This window comes from Pelodiscus sinensis, chromosome 2, assembly GCF_052426305.1.
Source record: "Pelodiscus sinensis isolate ZL-2025 chromosome 2, ASM5242630v1, whole genome shotgun sequence".
Taxonomy (NCBI): domain Eukaryota; kingdom Metazoa; phylum Chordata; order Testudines; family Trionychidae; genus Pelodiscus; species Pelodiscus sinensis.
In genome coordinates, this window is record NC_143053.1 from 31,593,463 (window position 1) to 31,607,122 (window position 13,660).

Consider the following 13,660-nt stretch of genomic DNA (forward strand, 5'->3'; position numbering starts at 1 on the left):
AGGATGAAGTTTAATAAAGACAAATGCAAAGTGCCCCACTTAGGAAGGAACAATCAGTTTCACACATACAGAATGGGAAGTGACTGTCTAGGAAGGAGTACGGCAGAAAGGGATCGAGAGGTTATAGTGGAGCACAAGTTGAATATGAGTCAGCAGTGTGATGCTGTTGCAAAGAAAGCAAACATGATTCTGAGATGCATTAACAGGTGTGTTGCGAGCAAGACACGAGAAGTCATTCTTCCGCTCTACTGTGCGCTGGTTAGGCCTCAATTGGAGTATTGTGTTCAGTTCTGGGCACCGCATTTCAAGAAAGATGTGGAGAAATTGGAGAGGGTCCAGAGAAGAGCAATGAGAATGATTAAAGGTCTAGAGAACATGATCTATGAGGGAAGGCTGAAAGAATTGGGTTTGTTTAGATTAGAAAAGAGAAGATTGAGGGGGGACATGATAGCAGTTTTCAGGTATCTAAAAGGGTGTCATAAGAAGGAGGGAGAAAACTTGTTCATCTTGGCCTCTGAGGATAGATCAAGAAGCAATGGGCTTAAAGTGCAGCAAGGGAGGTTTAGGTTGGACATTAGGAAAAAGTTCCTAACTGTCAGGGTATTCAAACACTGGAATAAATTGCCCAGGGAGGTTGTGGAATCTCCATCTGTGGAGATATTTAAGAGTAGGTTAGATAAATGTCTATCAGGGATGGTCTAGACAGTATTTGGTCCTGCCATGAGGGCAGGGGACTGGACTCGATGACCTCTCGAGGTCCCTTCCAGTCCTAGTATTCTATGATTCACCCAGGCCGACGAAAATAATCAGAGCTCTGTGTCAGCTGTTTGCAACTCATCCGTTATCAGGCCAGGCACTGCACTTTCATTTCTAACAAAACTGCTTTCACTTCTGATGGGTTCCAGGAGTTCACCAAAAACAATCTCATTCAAGCTGCCACCATTGCACCATACCGTCCCAGGCCTATGGTCAGGCAAATGGATGGTGCAGATAACCAAAGATGTCATAACAAGTCTCATCAAAGGAAACTGGCTGTGACAAGGCTTACCAGGTTCCTCATTACTCAACATGTCACTCCATGCCCAACTACCAGAGCTACCCCAGGTGGGCGCCATATGGTACAATGTCTTAAGACATGCCTCGAATGTCTCTACCCCAACCTATCTTGGAAATTGCAACACAAGCAGAATCAGGCTTCAGATTCCTCCATCATCATGTACAATGCTTTCTGTCACAGCACAAGAAATTTGCTAGAAGTTACAGAGCTGGACCAAGATCATTTACTTCAACAACAATCATCAAGGGTTCATCCTGTGTAAGGTTCAACTGATAAGTTTGGCATCACCATGTCAACCAGCTGAGGAGATACTGTTCTCCAAGTAATGTTATTCCAGAGAGACTTCAGACAGGAATCCTCCAGAGCCAACCATCATTTCTTCATTATCGGTACTGCCTCCAGGCTCTGACACTACAAGCTCATCGGAGATGCTGCTCAAAGCGGACAACACCCCTGACTCCCTAGGATTCATGATGAATATCAGTCACTGAAGACTCCTGTCCTGACATAGATATACCGCAGCACAGGGGAGAACACCCAGGATGGCTAGATGAGTATATTGCCTAGGGTGATAAGTGGGGAGTGCTGTAGTTTTATATAGGGGAATGTGGCTGTTAGTAACCTCAAGTTGTTGAGGAAGACATTGGCTCAGAATTCAGTTCAGCTCCCTCCTTTCTAGGGGGCAGTTCATCTGTGGTTTTCCTTTCCTGACAAAAACAAAACAAAAGAGTTCATTGTTGCCTCTGACTGGTGATTCACATGTGTTCCTTTCCACGCGAGCACAACAGCAGCACTATTGTATTTTTGTAATACAGAATGATAACACAGAAGGGCCCCTGAACAAAGGAAGACGCAGCAGATTGCTCCTTAAAGCAGAAAGGCACAACTCACCCCACCCTTACTTTAGGCTGGTTCTCTGCAGCCGGACTGCTTGAAAGACTGAGATCGTAGAGCTATCAAGACCAGGAAACCTCTTACAAATAAAAGTGATAACGTCTCATTTCAGTATAATGTTCAATACACCAGAGAGTTTCTCTGATTTACACCAGAGATGGTCAGGCACCAATCAATGAGAAGATTATCAGAGCTGTGCAGGTCACATATACATTCCATCTCTCCAGTCCTGTTCTAAGCACAGTCTGGCCAGCATGGAGAAGCCAGCCCTTTGGGTGGTCAGTCTATTGCGTTCTGATGCAGTAGTATATTCCTACAGCCAGGCCCAGTTAACTCTTTAAAGCAGAATTTTTTTAATCCAGATTTTTATTGAGCTTCCATCATAAATCTCATTATATGTCCATTGGTCTTGTCTCTTACTCTCCATTGTCCTTTCTGTGTGATAAATGATGCTTACTTCCCATCCTGGCTTGATTAATCTCCTGATCAGCTGTGTTTGTGTTTGAAAAATATGTGTTGCTATGCATTCTGCTTTCCACCTCCACACTTCAGATCTTTCACAACACTAATTTATATTCTAAAAAAAAGAAAAGAAAAGAAAAGAAAAGAAAAGAAAAGAAAAGAAAAGAAAAAGCTCCGAACCCTTTACTAACCATGGCCACCAAAGTGGGAACAAGAAACAACACCAAGGGCAGGATTGCCTTATAACCTGTGTATAGAATGGTGGAGATGCTCTGTGTAAGGACACAAGGAAGGAACTGTACCCAGTGGCAACAATAACTTAAAATTTCTTACAGGTACTATCCTTTTGCAACCTGGGTCTTGCCAGCAATTTAAATAGCTCCTTGACTGGCTTTTGCCACAGCTCAGTCAGCTCCTGCTAGAGCTGCGCACCAGGGCACTCCTGTTTACTTTCACCTCTAACTGTGCCTCAGAAAGGCATGTTTTCCTCTATCCCTGTTCTAGAGAATAATAATACATATACAGGTAGGTGGATGATGGGTGGTCACAATGCATGGGACTGTCCTTTACTGTAACCAAAAGGTGACCAAGTCTGTCAGGACATCCCCAACTCTTGCGATTTTATCATGAGTCCTCTTATATTTGCTGTTTTTCTTAACGTTTCAGCTCCCAGAGTCCTTTGTACCTTCCCAGTTGTGGAAAAAAGCTTGAAACATGCATCCCAATGGCTCGAAAGGAACTCACCATTTACTTTATTTTAAATTAGGGTTACCTAGGGTTGCCAGATGGTTTCAACAAAAATACCGGACACACTTGACATTATATCACAATCTACATTACATCTTATACTGGACATATTTTCTCATTTATATTTTATCAATTTGTTTCCCAAACAGAAAGCTCAACTACTAGACTGTCCGATTCAAAACCAGACACCTGGCAACCCTAGGGTTACCGTAGTTGAACTTTCAAAAAAAAAAAAAAAAAAAAAAGGACACTCCTGAGAGTGACTGTCTCTGTATTTGTGATCTACCAACTCACGTTGCATTAGTGTGTTCTATAGTGTACACATTACCACAATGTGATTTGGTAGACACTGATACAGATACACTCCCTCTCAGGCGTGTCCTCTTTTTTGAAAGTTCAAATATGGTAAACCCTATTTTAAATCTCATGATTTTTTAAAAACCAACCTCAATACATTTTGAGGGCCTGAGTCATGTTTGCTGGGACCTTGGTAATACTGCTATGGGGTGAGTGGAAGACCCCCTACCCCTCACTGAAACCTAGGGGAACATTTTGGAGAACAGCGGGAAAAGCGGCTCGTTGTTTGTACTTAAGGCGGAGTGAGATCATTCCCTCCTGCCTCACTGCAGGCAGACAGAAGAGTCCCTCTGCGTAAAGACTACATCTCCCAGAAGGCAGTCTGGGTGCCCCTCCCAGCCGGCACATTCTCTCCGCTTCTCCCCCCGCCCACCCTCCGGCAGTGGTAGCAGGACGGCGGAGCGTGGAGGGCTACAAGTGCTTCTCTATTAGACTTTCATAGAGTAGCCTAGGAAATTCAACCATCATCCTCCGAATGGAAGCAAACGTGAGAGCGAGGTATGTGTGCAGGCACCATGGGCATTCTGTAGGGAATAGGAGCTGTTGCCTGTCCAGTAGGGCTGGGTTATCATGTCTGCACTTGGCAATTAAAACCCTAAAGGGCAGTGCATCTAAAAAAGATGTTCTTTAATCCTTTATCAGGTGTGTCACACAAATATACTTGCATCCAAATACTCTTTGTGATTATGTAGCTTGTGTTTTACAACTCAGCAGATTCCTGCTTGGGTATTGCAAAGCTCGATGATTGAGCTCTGTCCACTAGAGATTTTTTTAAAAAAAAGCATATATAGATTTAGTCTGTAGCAGAAATTTCTTTAACACGCAGGGTATTTGGCTTCAAGTCGCCCCCCCCCCCCCTATAATGAATTAATTGAAGATGGAGAAGTCACATCCGTCTTTGAGTCATCCGTCTTTGAGGCATAATTTCATTCCAAATGCTCTTAATCAAACTGGAGATCTGCTGTAGGAAAGCACTGCTTTTCCCCTTGGGATTATCAGATTTCCACCAGAGAATATAGATCGTGGATTACTGAGCTACATGGGATTTGCCTGTATCTTTCTAATTACTCAGTGAATCTGAATTTAGGCTTCCTGAAAAAAGAAAAGAAAAGTTGTTCACTTTTTATGAATAAAATAAGTCTGCACGCTGACATTTTATAGGTGGTAACTGTAATTGTCCTTTTTTATTTTAGATGGCTTATTGTCTTAATTGGATATTGGTGTCAAAGGTTGATTAGAGTCCCTAATAGATTTTGTATCTGCAAGAGGATTGCAGTTTTAAATGCTTGATTAAAACAATCGCGTTTGCTATTTTCCCCTTGAACAGTTGTGAGAGGGAAAATAACATTATGTGTTTGTTACTTTCCTGGTCGTTTATTAATGCATCATGAGATGTGTTTATTTTTCCTCTTGCTGTTTTATCTGCAGACTGAAAAGACATACATGTCAGAGGGAATTTGTTTAATCATTTAGCAGCTGAAACAAGCCACATCCCTAGCAAAATATTGGTTAGAGGATAGAAGATTTCTCTGAGGCAACAGCTCGTGTACCATGATCTCGCTTGATTGCATTATTGACAGTTTCCTGAAGCATGGCTTAGATTAGAAGTCCAGGGCTGCTTGAGAGGAGTTCTGATGGCTTGTATGGAGCTTCTGTACCTCACCAAGAAAAGTAGGCAATCAGATCTCTGCAACAATGTGGACTGGAGTTTGCAAGCCCCTCTCTGTGAACAGCAGCAGAGTGATGGGGGCGATATGGGGGCTAGAACAGCAGCTGCGGTGGCAGCTCTCTGCTGCGATAAGCACTACAAGCCCACACAAAGGACAGCTATAGCAGGTCCCAGCCAGGCACTCCTTTCCTCCACTCCTGTGCCCTCCTTATCCCAGGAGCATGCGGCAGCATCAAGCAGCACCCAGCCCTGCTGCCAGCCAGCTTGCTTGGATGGAGAAGAGGAAGCAGAGAAGAAGAGAGCTTGCTGCTGTGCCCAGGCACTAGAGACATCCTTTACATATGTGGATGAAAATGTCAACGTGGAGCATATGAGAAACCTCTCTTCTCCTGTGAAAAGTTGCTGTCAGGTTCACCCATCCCAGCTTAGCTCCTGTAGAGGTCCCAGCTTAGCTCCTGTAGAGGTTCCACCCGAATGGGCACATGATCCCACCTCCCTGATCTCTGAGGAAGATGATGATACTGGCTCAGAAGCTGCTTCAGGAAAATCTATAGACTATGGCTTCATTAGTGCCATCTTGTTCCTGGTTAGTGGGATTTTGCTAGTTATTATTTCCTATGTGGTGCCCAGAGAGGTGACTGTGGATCCTAACACTGTAGCAGCCAGGGAGATGGAGCGACTGGAGAATGAGAGCGCTAGAATTGGGGCTCACTTGGATAGGTGTGTGATTGCTGGGTTGTGTCTCTTAACTCTGGGGGGTGTGGTGCTGTCCAGTTTATTAATGATGTCTATGTGGAAAGGGGAGTTGTACAGGAGGAATAGGTTTGCATCCTCCCAGGAATCTGCAAAGCTGTACGGTTCTTTCAATTTTAGAATGAAATCCAGCACAAATGATAATACACTAGAGTTATCATTAGTAGAAGAAGATGCATTTGCTATAGATAATTAATACAGTTGTGATTTTTGAGAAAGTATAGGAAAGTATGTTCTATTAAAGAAAACAAATACAGTACAGCTAAAGATAGGTAGTAATGCAGTTTAATTGCCTGGCAATAAATGTCTTTTCTTAAGCCCTGTAACTGAGTATTTGCATTATATGGATATTTGTTTTTTAGGGGAAACCTGCTGGGATTACATAATCAATTTCAATGAGACTTTCCTTTAAAATACTGAATAGAAAAATAAATTTGTAATAAACAGATTCCTCAAATTTTTCTAAAATATCCCCCCCTCCCCAATTAATTGTTTTGTGTCCCAATAAAGAACATTACCATCCTGCCACATTTGGAAACTGTTAATTATTACAACCTACTGAAGATTATTAACTGTTAATAATATTAAGGAAATATATTAAGGGACAGACCAATAATCAACTAGCAAGTCTGACATTTAATCCCAGCAATTAAGGGTGACAGTCTCTTTATAATTTATTTTTTCAGCTGACCCCTTTTTTCCTGATATGAAAGTCCAGAAAATACCAATAGAAATGTAGCCGTATTAGTCTGGTGTAGCTGAAACAAAAAACAGGACTATGTAGCACTTTAAAGACTAACAAAATGGTTTATTAGGTGATGAGCTTTCGTGGGCTTTTCATGTTCATTTTTTTTTTAATTGTATCCTTTGGTATATGTGGTTGTGACAATTTTCTTCCACTATTTGATCTGAGGAACTGGATCTGGCCCACGAAAGCTCATCACCTAATAAACCATCTTGTTAGTCTTTAAAGTACTACATAGTCCTGTCTTTTGTTTCAGAAAATACCAGTAGTTCATCATGTATTCATTGACAACACAGATGTCTAATTGAGAATTTTCCACCTTCCAATTCACAAACCTTCAGTTATCTCCTAGTCATTGTGTAATCAGCAATTATTATTAAAAATAGGAAGCATGCGTGAGCTGCAGGAGAGTGAATAGCTCAAGGCATGGATAATAGGATAAACAGGGCCTTTCACCTCCCTGTCAGCAGTTCAGTTTCACTCCAGATTGGCAGTGACTGAAAATAGTTACCGGTAACTTCTGATCGCTTTGTGGCCTCTGTGAAATAAGTATAGTTCCAAAGGGACCAATGGGGTAGAAAAACTGCCATAAATTGACACCAATTGACCTCCTTGTTGGGAGTCTCAAAGAAGCCAAAGACTGAAGGAAGAGGCAGGTGGAAACCTTCCTTGGAACAAAGGTTTGAGGAAAGGTCTGGGGCTGTGCTTGTGCTGAGGCTTCTTGTGTCAGACCCGTTCTCTTGAAAAAACTTTAATCCACTAAAGCTGCTAGGTCTGCCCTTTTCATAACCAGTGAAAAAAGGAATGGGTTACATGGGCTAGAGCAATAGCTTTCTGTGCTCAACCAGTCAACAACCCACTTGGTATTTTTAAAACACGGAGTTCTATAAATGATTGTCAGAAAGTAACAGTTAGATGCCTAGTAACTGGACAGCCTGGCACTGACCTCATACAGTTGGTCAAATAAAGGTGATGTTGTCAGGGAAGTCTAGCGCAATGGCCAACAGTTACATTCTTCAGGAATTTACTTGGAAGTCAGACATCTTCAGTGGGGTGCTAACGTAAATGTTTATTCATTCCCTTCCCCTCCCCCAAAGTTTTGGGTCAGTATGATTTTGTAATATACAGTGATTAGGCATGAGCTGATCCACTAGCAAGACCAAAGAGCAGCTAAGGGATACTGTCCCTGAGATTTTGGCGATGGAGTTTTAATAGACATTCGTAGCTTGACTGCCACAGTGTAGTGTTAAAATTTTGTGAATCAGGCCCCAGTCCTCCTAAACAATCATGACATTAGTCTACAAATTGGAGATGTTTATTATAATTTCTTGAGTGACTTTATTTGCCTTCTAGGGTTTGAGCTTTTAGAGTGTCTCCAAAGCACGCTATCAAGCGTCTCTCCACAGCCAGGAGGGAGGGCCACTTACTTTCTTTTTCTGAGTGAAAGCTGAGATGCGCATGAAAACACTTGACTAGGGGAGCTAGAGCTGGAAGAAAAACACCACATATAATGACGCCTGATAACATAATGAGAGAGCTAGCAACACTGCTTAGTTCCTAGGTCTGATTCTTTACTGCCTTGCACTTTGTGATTTTTTTGCATAGGTTTAAATGTCTGTAGTATCTAACTCGTGTAGAACTCTTCCACCTTTCCTTAGTGCACTTTACAAAGAAGAACAGTATCACTATCCCTATTTTGCAGATGGAGAAACTGAGGCATGGGACATTGAAGTGATTTGGCCAGTCATCCAGAAAATCAGGCACAAAACTGGAATTTAAATGCTCGTCTCCTGCATCCTATTCCAGCATGCTAGTCATTAAACCACCCTGAACCTGTTGAAGGCAATGTAACAGAGAATCACCCTCTTCTTGAATGGTTCTGGGTCTAAAGTTTTACATTGTCACCTCAGCGTCTGGCCCATAGGTTGCTAATAGTTCCTTTGCGCTCTTGCGTGACCAGTGAAACTCATGAGCGCCACCCTTTGTTCTCACCTGGAGAGCACTCCACCCTGATATTTGCAGCGCACCTTCTGAGTAATATCTGCTTTCTAACACAAGGTGCTCTTAGAAGCAGATTGACAACAGTTTGTGACTCAAAGCAGGAAAGGGGGAAAATGCATTTGAACTATGCCCTGCTAATGGGCCTTTCCAGGATCTGATTATGTGTGTCTGGGGATCAGCTTGTCTTCTGTGGTCTTTTAATGCTTCCTCATGTGATTAGAAGGAGTTTTTCATTCAATATGAAAGATATTCAAATCCCTTCCTTCGCACCTCCTCTGTGGAGACTTGAGTAGGGCATGATGTGGGAAAAACGCTGAATAACCTACTGTCAGCTGGCCTATTATAAACTTTCCTCTGGCTGTTCATTCCATGAGACAAATACAGAATTTATGTTTGACATTTACTCCTTCGCAGTTTGGCTAGTCCTTTGTGCTTGTTCTAGGATTCCCTTCCTACAAATGGGACAGCTAATAGATTTGGATAGCTTAAGGAATCTATTTGAATTTTCAATATCTGTTCAATATCTTCATCAATGATTTAGATATTGGCATAGAAAGTACGCTTATTAAGTTTGCAGTTGATACCAAGCTGTGGGGGGTTGTGACTAATCTGGAGGATAGGGTCATAATTCAAAATGAGCTGGACAAATTGGAGAAATGGTCTGCGGTAAATAGGATGAAGTTTAATAAAGACAAATGCAAAGTGCTCCACTTAGGAAGGAACAATCAGTTCCATACAGACAGAATGGGAAGCGACTGTCTAGGAAGGAGTACGGCAGAAAGGGATCTAGGGGCTATAGTGGATCCCAAGTTGAATATGAGTCAGCAGTGTGATGCTGTTGCAAAGAAAGCAAACATGATTCTGAGATGCATTAACAGGTGTGTTGCGAGCAAGACATGAGAAGTCATTCTTCCACTCTACTGTGCGCTAGTTAGGCCTCAATTGGAGTATTGTGTTCAGTTCTGGGCACCGCATTTCAAGAAAGATGTGGAGAAATTGGAGAGGATCCAGAGAAGAGCAACAAGAATGATTAAAGGTCTAGAGAACATGACCTATGAGGGAAGGCTGAAAGAACTGGGTTTGTTTAGTTTTGAAAAGAGAAGATTGAGGGGGGACATGCTAGCAGTTTTCAGGTATCTAAAAGGGTGTCATAAGGAGGAGGGAGAAAACTTGTTCATCTTGGCCTCTGAGGATAGAACAAGAAGCAATGGGCTTAAAGTGCAGCAAGGGAGGTTTAGGTTAGACATTAGGAAAAAGTTCCTAACTGTCAGGGTAGTCAAACACTGGAATAAATTGCCCAGGGAGGTTGTGGAATCCCCATCTCTGGAGATATCTAAGAGTAGGTTAGATAAATGTCTATCAGGGATGGTCTAGACAGTATTTGGTCCTGCCATGAGGAAGGAGGACTGGACTTGATGACCTCTCACAGTCCCAGGTTCTGACTGGGGTTGGAGCCCAAGTCCATCTACCCACAAAGCCTAGTGCGTTGCTTGGCAGTTGCGGGAGCAGATATAATGCAATTGTAACGAATGCATAGAGGGAGGGTGTATGTTTGGGGACCTTGCATTCCTACAGCCACTTGGATGTGCATCATTAATCCAATTCATATCAAGATTATCTTTCTAAAATCAAAAACAACTCTCCTTACCTGGATGTAGAAACTGCTCTGGAATCGGACAGAATTGCAAATGGAGTTAGTGAGAATCATAATACATAGAAGAAAGACTCTTGCCTTGCTCACCTCTTACACCAATCTGCCACTGACCCATACTAATAACAGGTAACTACCCAAACAATGCTGACTCACAGTGCTGCTTGGAGGTGTGGCATCTGTCCATCCATGCCTTGCTGTTTGGGGATGGCTGTGGTGATACTGTGGGCCCACAGGGCTCACTTACCTGACGGCTGGTGAAGCTTCACAGGAACGATGGGTAGAGAGTTACTACTTCCCATTATGCTACTGAGTATCTGAGCTTCTAAGGATTTGATGTGGCCCTTATTGGGAAGCCTGAGCAGGCAGAGCCTAACTCCATCGCATCTGCTGTATGGCTGTGATTTGGTGATATTGATAGGGTGAAGAAACCTCTTTTGTCCACAGATGCAAGCACTGTAGTGTAAGTCTGAGAACCCTTAGTCTGGAAAGGAGTCCAGTCTTACAGTGAACACTCCAAAACAGTTGCTGTCAATTTTGGGAATGGATGGATACTTTAAAATTTATTTTTTTCAATATACATATTATGTAAAATTGGAGTGGTATAATGCCAGGAGGATCTGAAAAGATCACCCATTTTTGAGACTGTAGAGAGTGCACATTTTTGTAAGAACTGTAGCCTGCCTTATTACATTATTAGCACTAGAAAAGAGAATGTTCCCTTTATTGTCAGCATATGATTAAGTGAGAAGTTTTCTGACACTTTGTAAAAGCATTTCACAGATCATGAGTGAATTATTTTAAAATGAACTCACAGGTTTTCCATGACTGTTTTAGGCGAAGAGAAGCCAACAAAATGGTTTCTGTATGCGCCATTCAATTGGGAGAAATCTGAAGATTTAAATAATGCAACCTATGGGTTTTTTTGCTTTGGTGTTATTGTAAGAAAAGGATACAAAACTATCCAGACTTTTCCCTGGTTGCAAATTGAGACACAGTGCGGACAGGGGCTATTCCACAGGATGCGGCACAGCCCCTGTTCGCAGTAAGCCTGGGCCCACTGTGGACAGAGGCTGTTTTGTGGAAGCCTCCCTTGTCCCCTTCCATTCCCCCCCCCCCCGCCTTCTGTCTGATAGAGACAGCAGCGTGGGAGGGGCAGGTGGCACTGCAGAGACAATGCAGGGGGAAAGGGAGTAGCTGGCTTCCTCCAGCTCCAGCTCCAGCTCCAGCTCCAGCTCCAGCTTACCCCCCGCCTCCCACACTTGCTGCCTCTGATACAGAGGCAGGGGAGAAGGTGGAATGCTAGTAGTCAACTACTCCACAAGTCACTTACATCCCTACCACCTACTTACTTACTCCTGCATATCCAGATCCAAGTAGCTTGTTTAAGACTTTAAGGAATTCTTCCCTCTTGGAGCCCTGCATGGGTATATAGTTCAGACCATGAGCTAACCCTGAAAGTCCAAAAGGCAAGTAGCACACATCATTATTGCCCATTAAAACAGTGTCTTTCTGGTTTTTTTTTTATTCCATCAGTTACAAATTTATAGCTAATACTAAACCTTTGGAAACTAAATAACCTCTCTACCTCCCCCCAGTCCCTTAGGCTATGACTACACTGCGGACTAAAGTCGAGTTACGCAACTTGAGCTACGTTAATTGCACAGCTAAAGTCGAGATGGCTTAACTTGACTTTTGGTGCTGTGTATATATAGAAGGAAGTCGAAGGAAGAACACTCTTCCTTCGACTTCCCGTAGTCCTCGTAAAATGAGGGTTACAGAAGTTGGAGTAAGAAGCCCGTTGTTTCAAAATTATTTTGAAATAATGGGTTTGCTGTGCAGACTCTCACTCTTATTTCAAAATCAGTGTGCAGTATAGACATAACCTTAGAGACTATCACCAAAGAAAAGATTAACTCAAAATGATCCTTAGTGCCATTGTAAGTTTTGGTAACCCTTATGTTTTTCTAGGGACAGCCAGCTTTATTGTCTCTCTGCCATCCTCTACAGCCAGAAGAATTAATTTGAAAATCACTCCTAGAAAGTTCTGTTGGGTTGTTGCTGTTGATGTTTACAGTTTTTTCCTCTTGATTGTCCTTTCAGAAAAACCTGTGATAACCAGTGTTTACCAAACAGGGAAGTAACTGATTCAGATTTGTATATCTGCATTTTGAACTGCTAAAGACAATGTTACACTTATTGTGAGCTTTTCAATAGTGCATCTGATGCCTTATTATAACAGTGCTAGTGTTCTGTACAGGTGTAAAATAAAACAATTGTAACATTGATCTTTTGTTGTTGTTGTTGTTTCTTCCTTTTTTTGAGACTGCATATAACAGTGTTAGTTTTCTCTCCATGCTGCCAAACACCACATCTGGTTAAAAGGATGGTTTTCAGTAACATTCCTCCTTCACACCTCAGTTTAAGGCATGATCCCATATGACTCAAGTCGATGGGAATTATCTCACTGATTTCAATGAGAGTATGAGTAGCCCAGCACAAAGAGAAGTGCATATAACATGGGTCATGCCCTGTAACATTGCTTCCAACATGGCTTGCCCAGACGTAGAAGTAGGGTCCTCTCGTATAGCTTTTACTCTACCAAAAACAAATAGGGGTGCTACTTCTTGAGTTAGCCTCACCTTGGGGACAGGGACTGTTTTCTTCGTATTGTTGTCCCTTTTTTACCCAAGTTGTTACTCAAAGTTTGGTGCCATGAGAGATGTTCCAGTTGGGAGTTGAAATTGACAATAGGTAATTCTTTGATGTTTCTGTGAATGCGGAAGGAGTCAAATATCAGAAAACAGCTTCTTTTTCTCAAGAACACAGTCTGCACCCTTGACCCAAAAACCTTTTCCCTAGGTTTCTTCCAGGATCAGACACTGTGCTTTCAGCTACCCCTTCCAGCTGTCACTCTTCCCCCTTTTTGTCTACTCTGTCCCCTCACACTCACCCACAACTTTACTTAGCAAAAGCTCCAGGGTGGATTTGCATATTCCTTTTACCTTTATCTTGAGCAGGCATTTATCCTCACAGTTACATTTTCAGTCTGAGTTCACACCTATCAAACTCAATCAGGGGTGCCATTTCAGATTTTGGTGTGGGGGTGTGACGTGCATGCCTGTGGTGGGGGGGGGAAGGGTGTGAAAGCATAGGGACAGAAGCTTCAGCAGTGTTACTGAGCATGTTCAGTATAAGCCAAGAACCAAATGGGGAGGGGGAACCAACCCCATCTTCCTTCCCCCCCCCCACTTCTCCAGGGGCTACCAAAGTACTGGAAAACGCTACTTTTCTGGCAGACAATTTAGCAGTTAGCTGTCAGGA

The 13,660-nt window shown here is 42.6% G+C and overlaps 1 protein-coding gene across 1 annotated transcript; it reads left to right on the forward strand.

The window, feature by feature from the left end:
• Nucleotides 1-3,826: 3,826 nt before the first annotated feature.
• On the forward strand, nt 3,827-12,724 carry TMEM74 (transmembrane protein 74). The gene is made up of 2 exons (XM_006113020.5): nt 3,827-4,015; nt 4,946-12,724. Exon 2 carries the CDS (start codon nt 5,152-5,154, stop codon nt 6,133-6,135), a length of 984 nt encoding a protein of 327 aa, XP_006113082.1. The 5' UTR covers nt 3,827-4,015; nt 4,946-5,151; the 3' UTR covers nt 6,136-12,724.
• Nucleotides 12,725-13,660: the final 936 nt, after the last annotated feature.

Excerpts from the sequence above, each read along its gene's own strand:
- TMEM74 (XM_006113020.5), top strand. The coding sequence starts at position 5,152 with ATGGCTTGTATGGAGCTTCTGTACCTCACCAAGAAAAGTAGGCAATCA.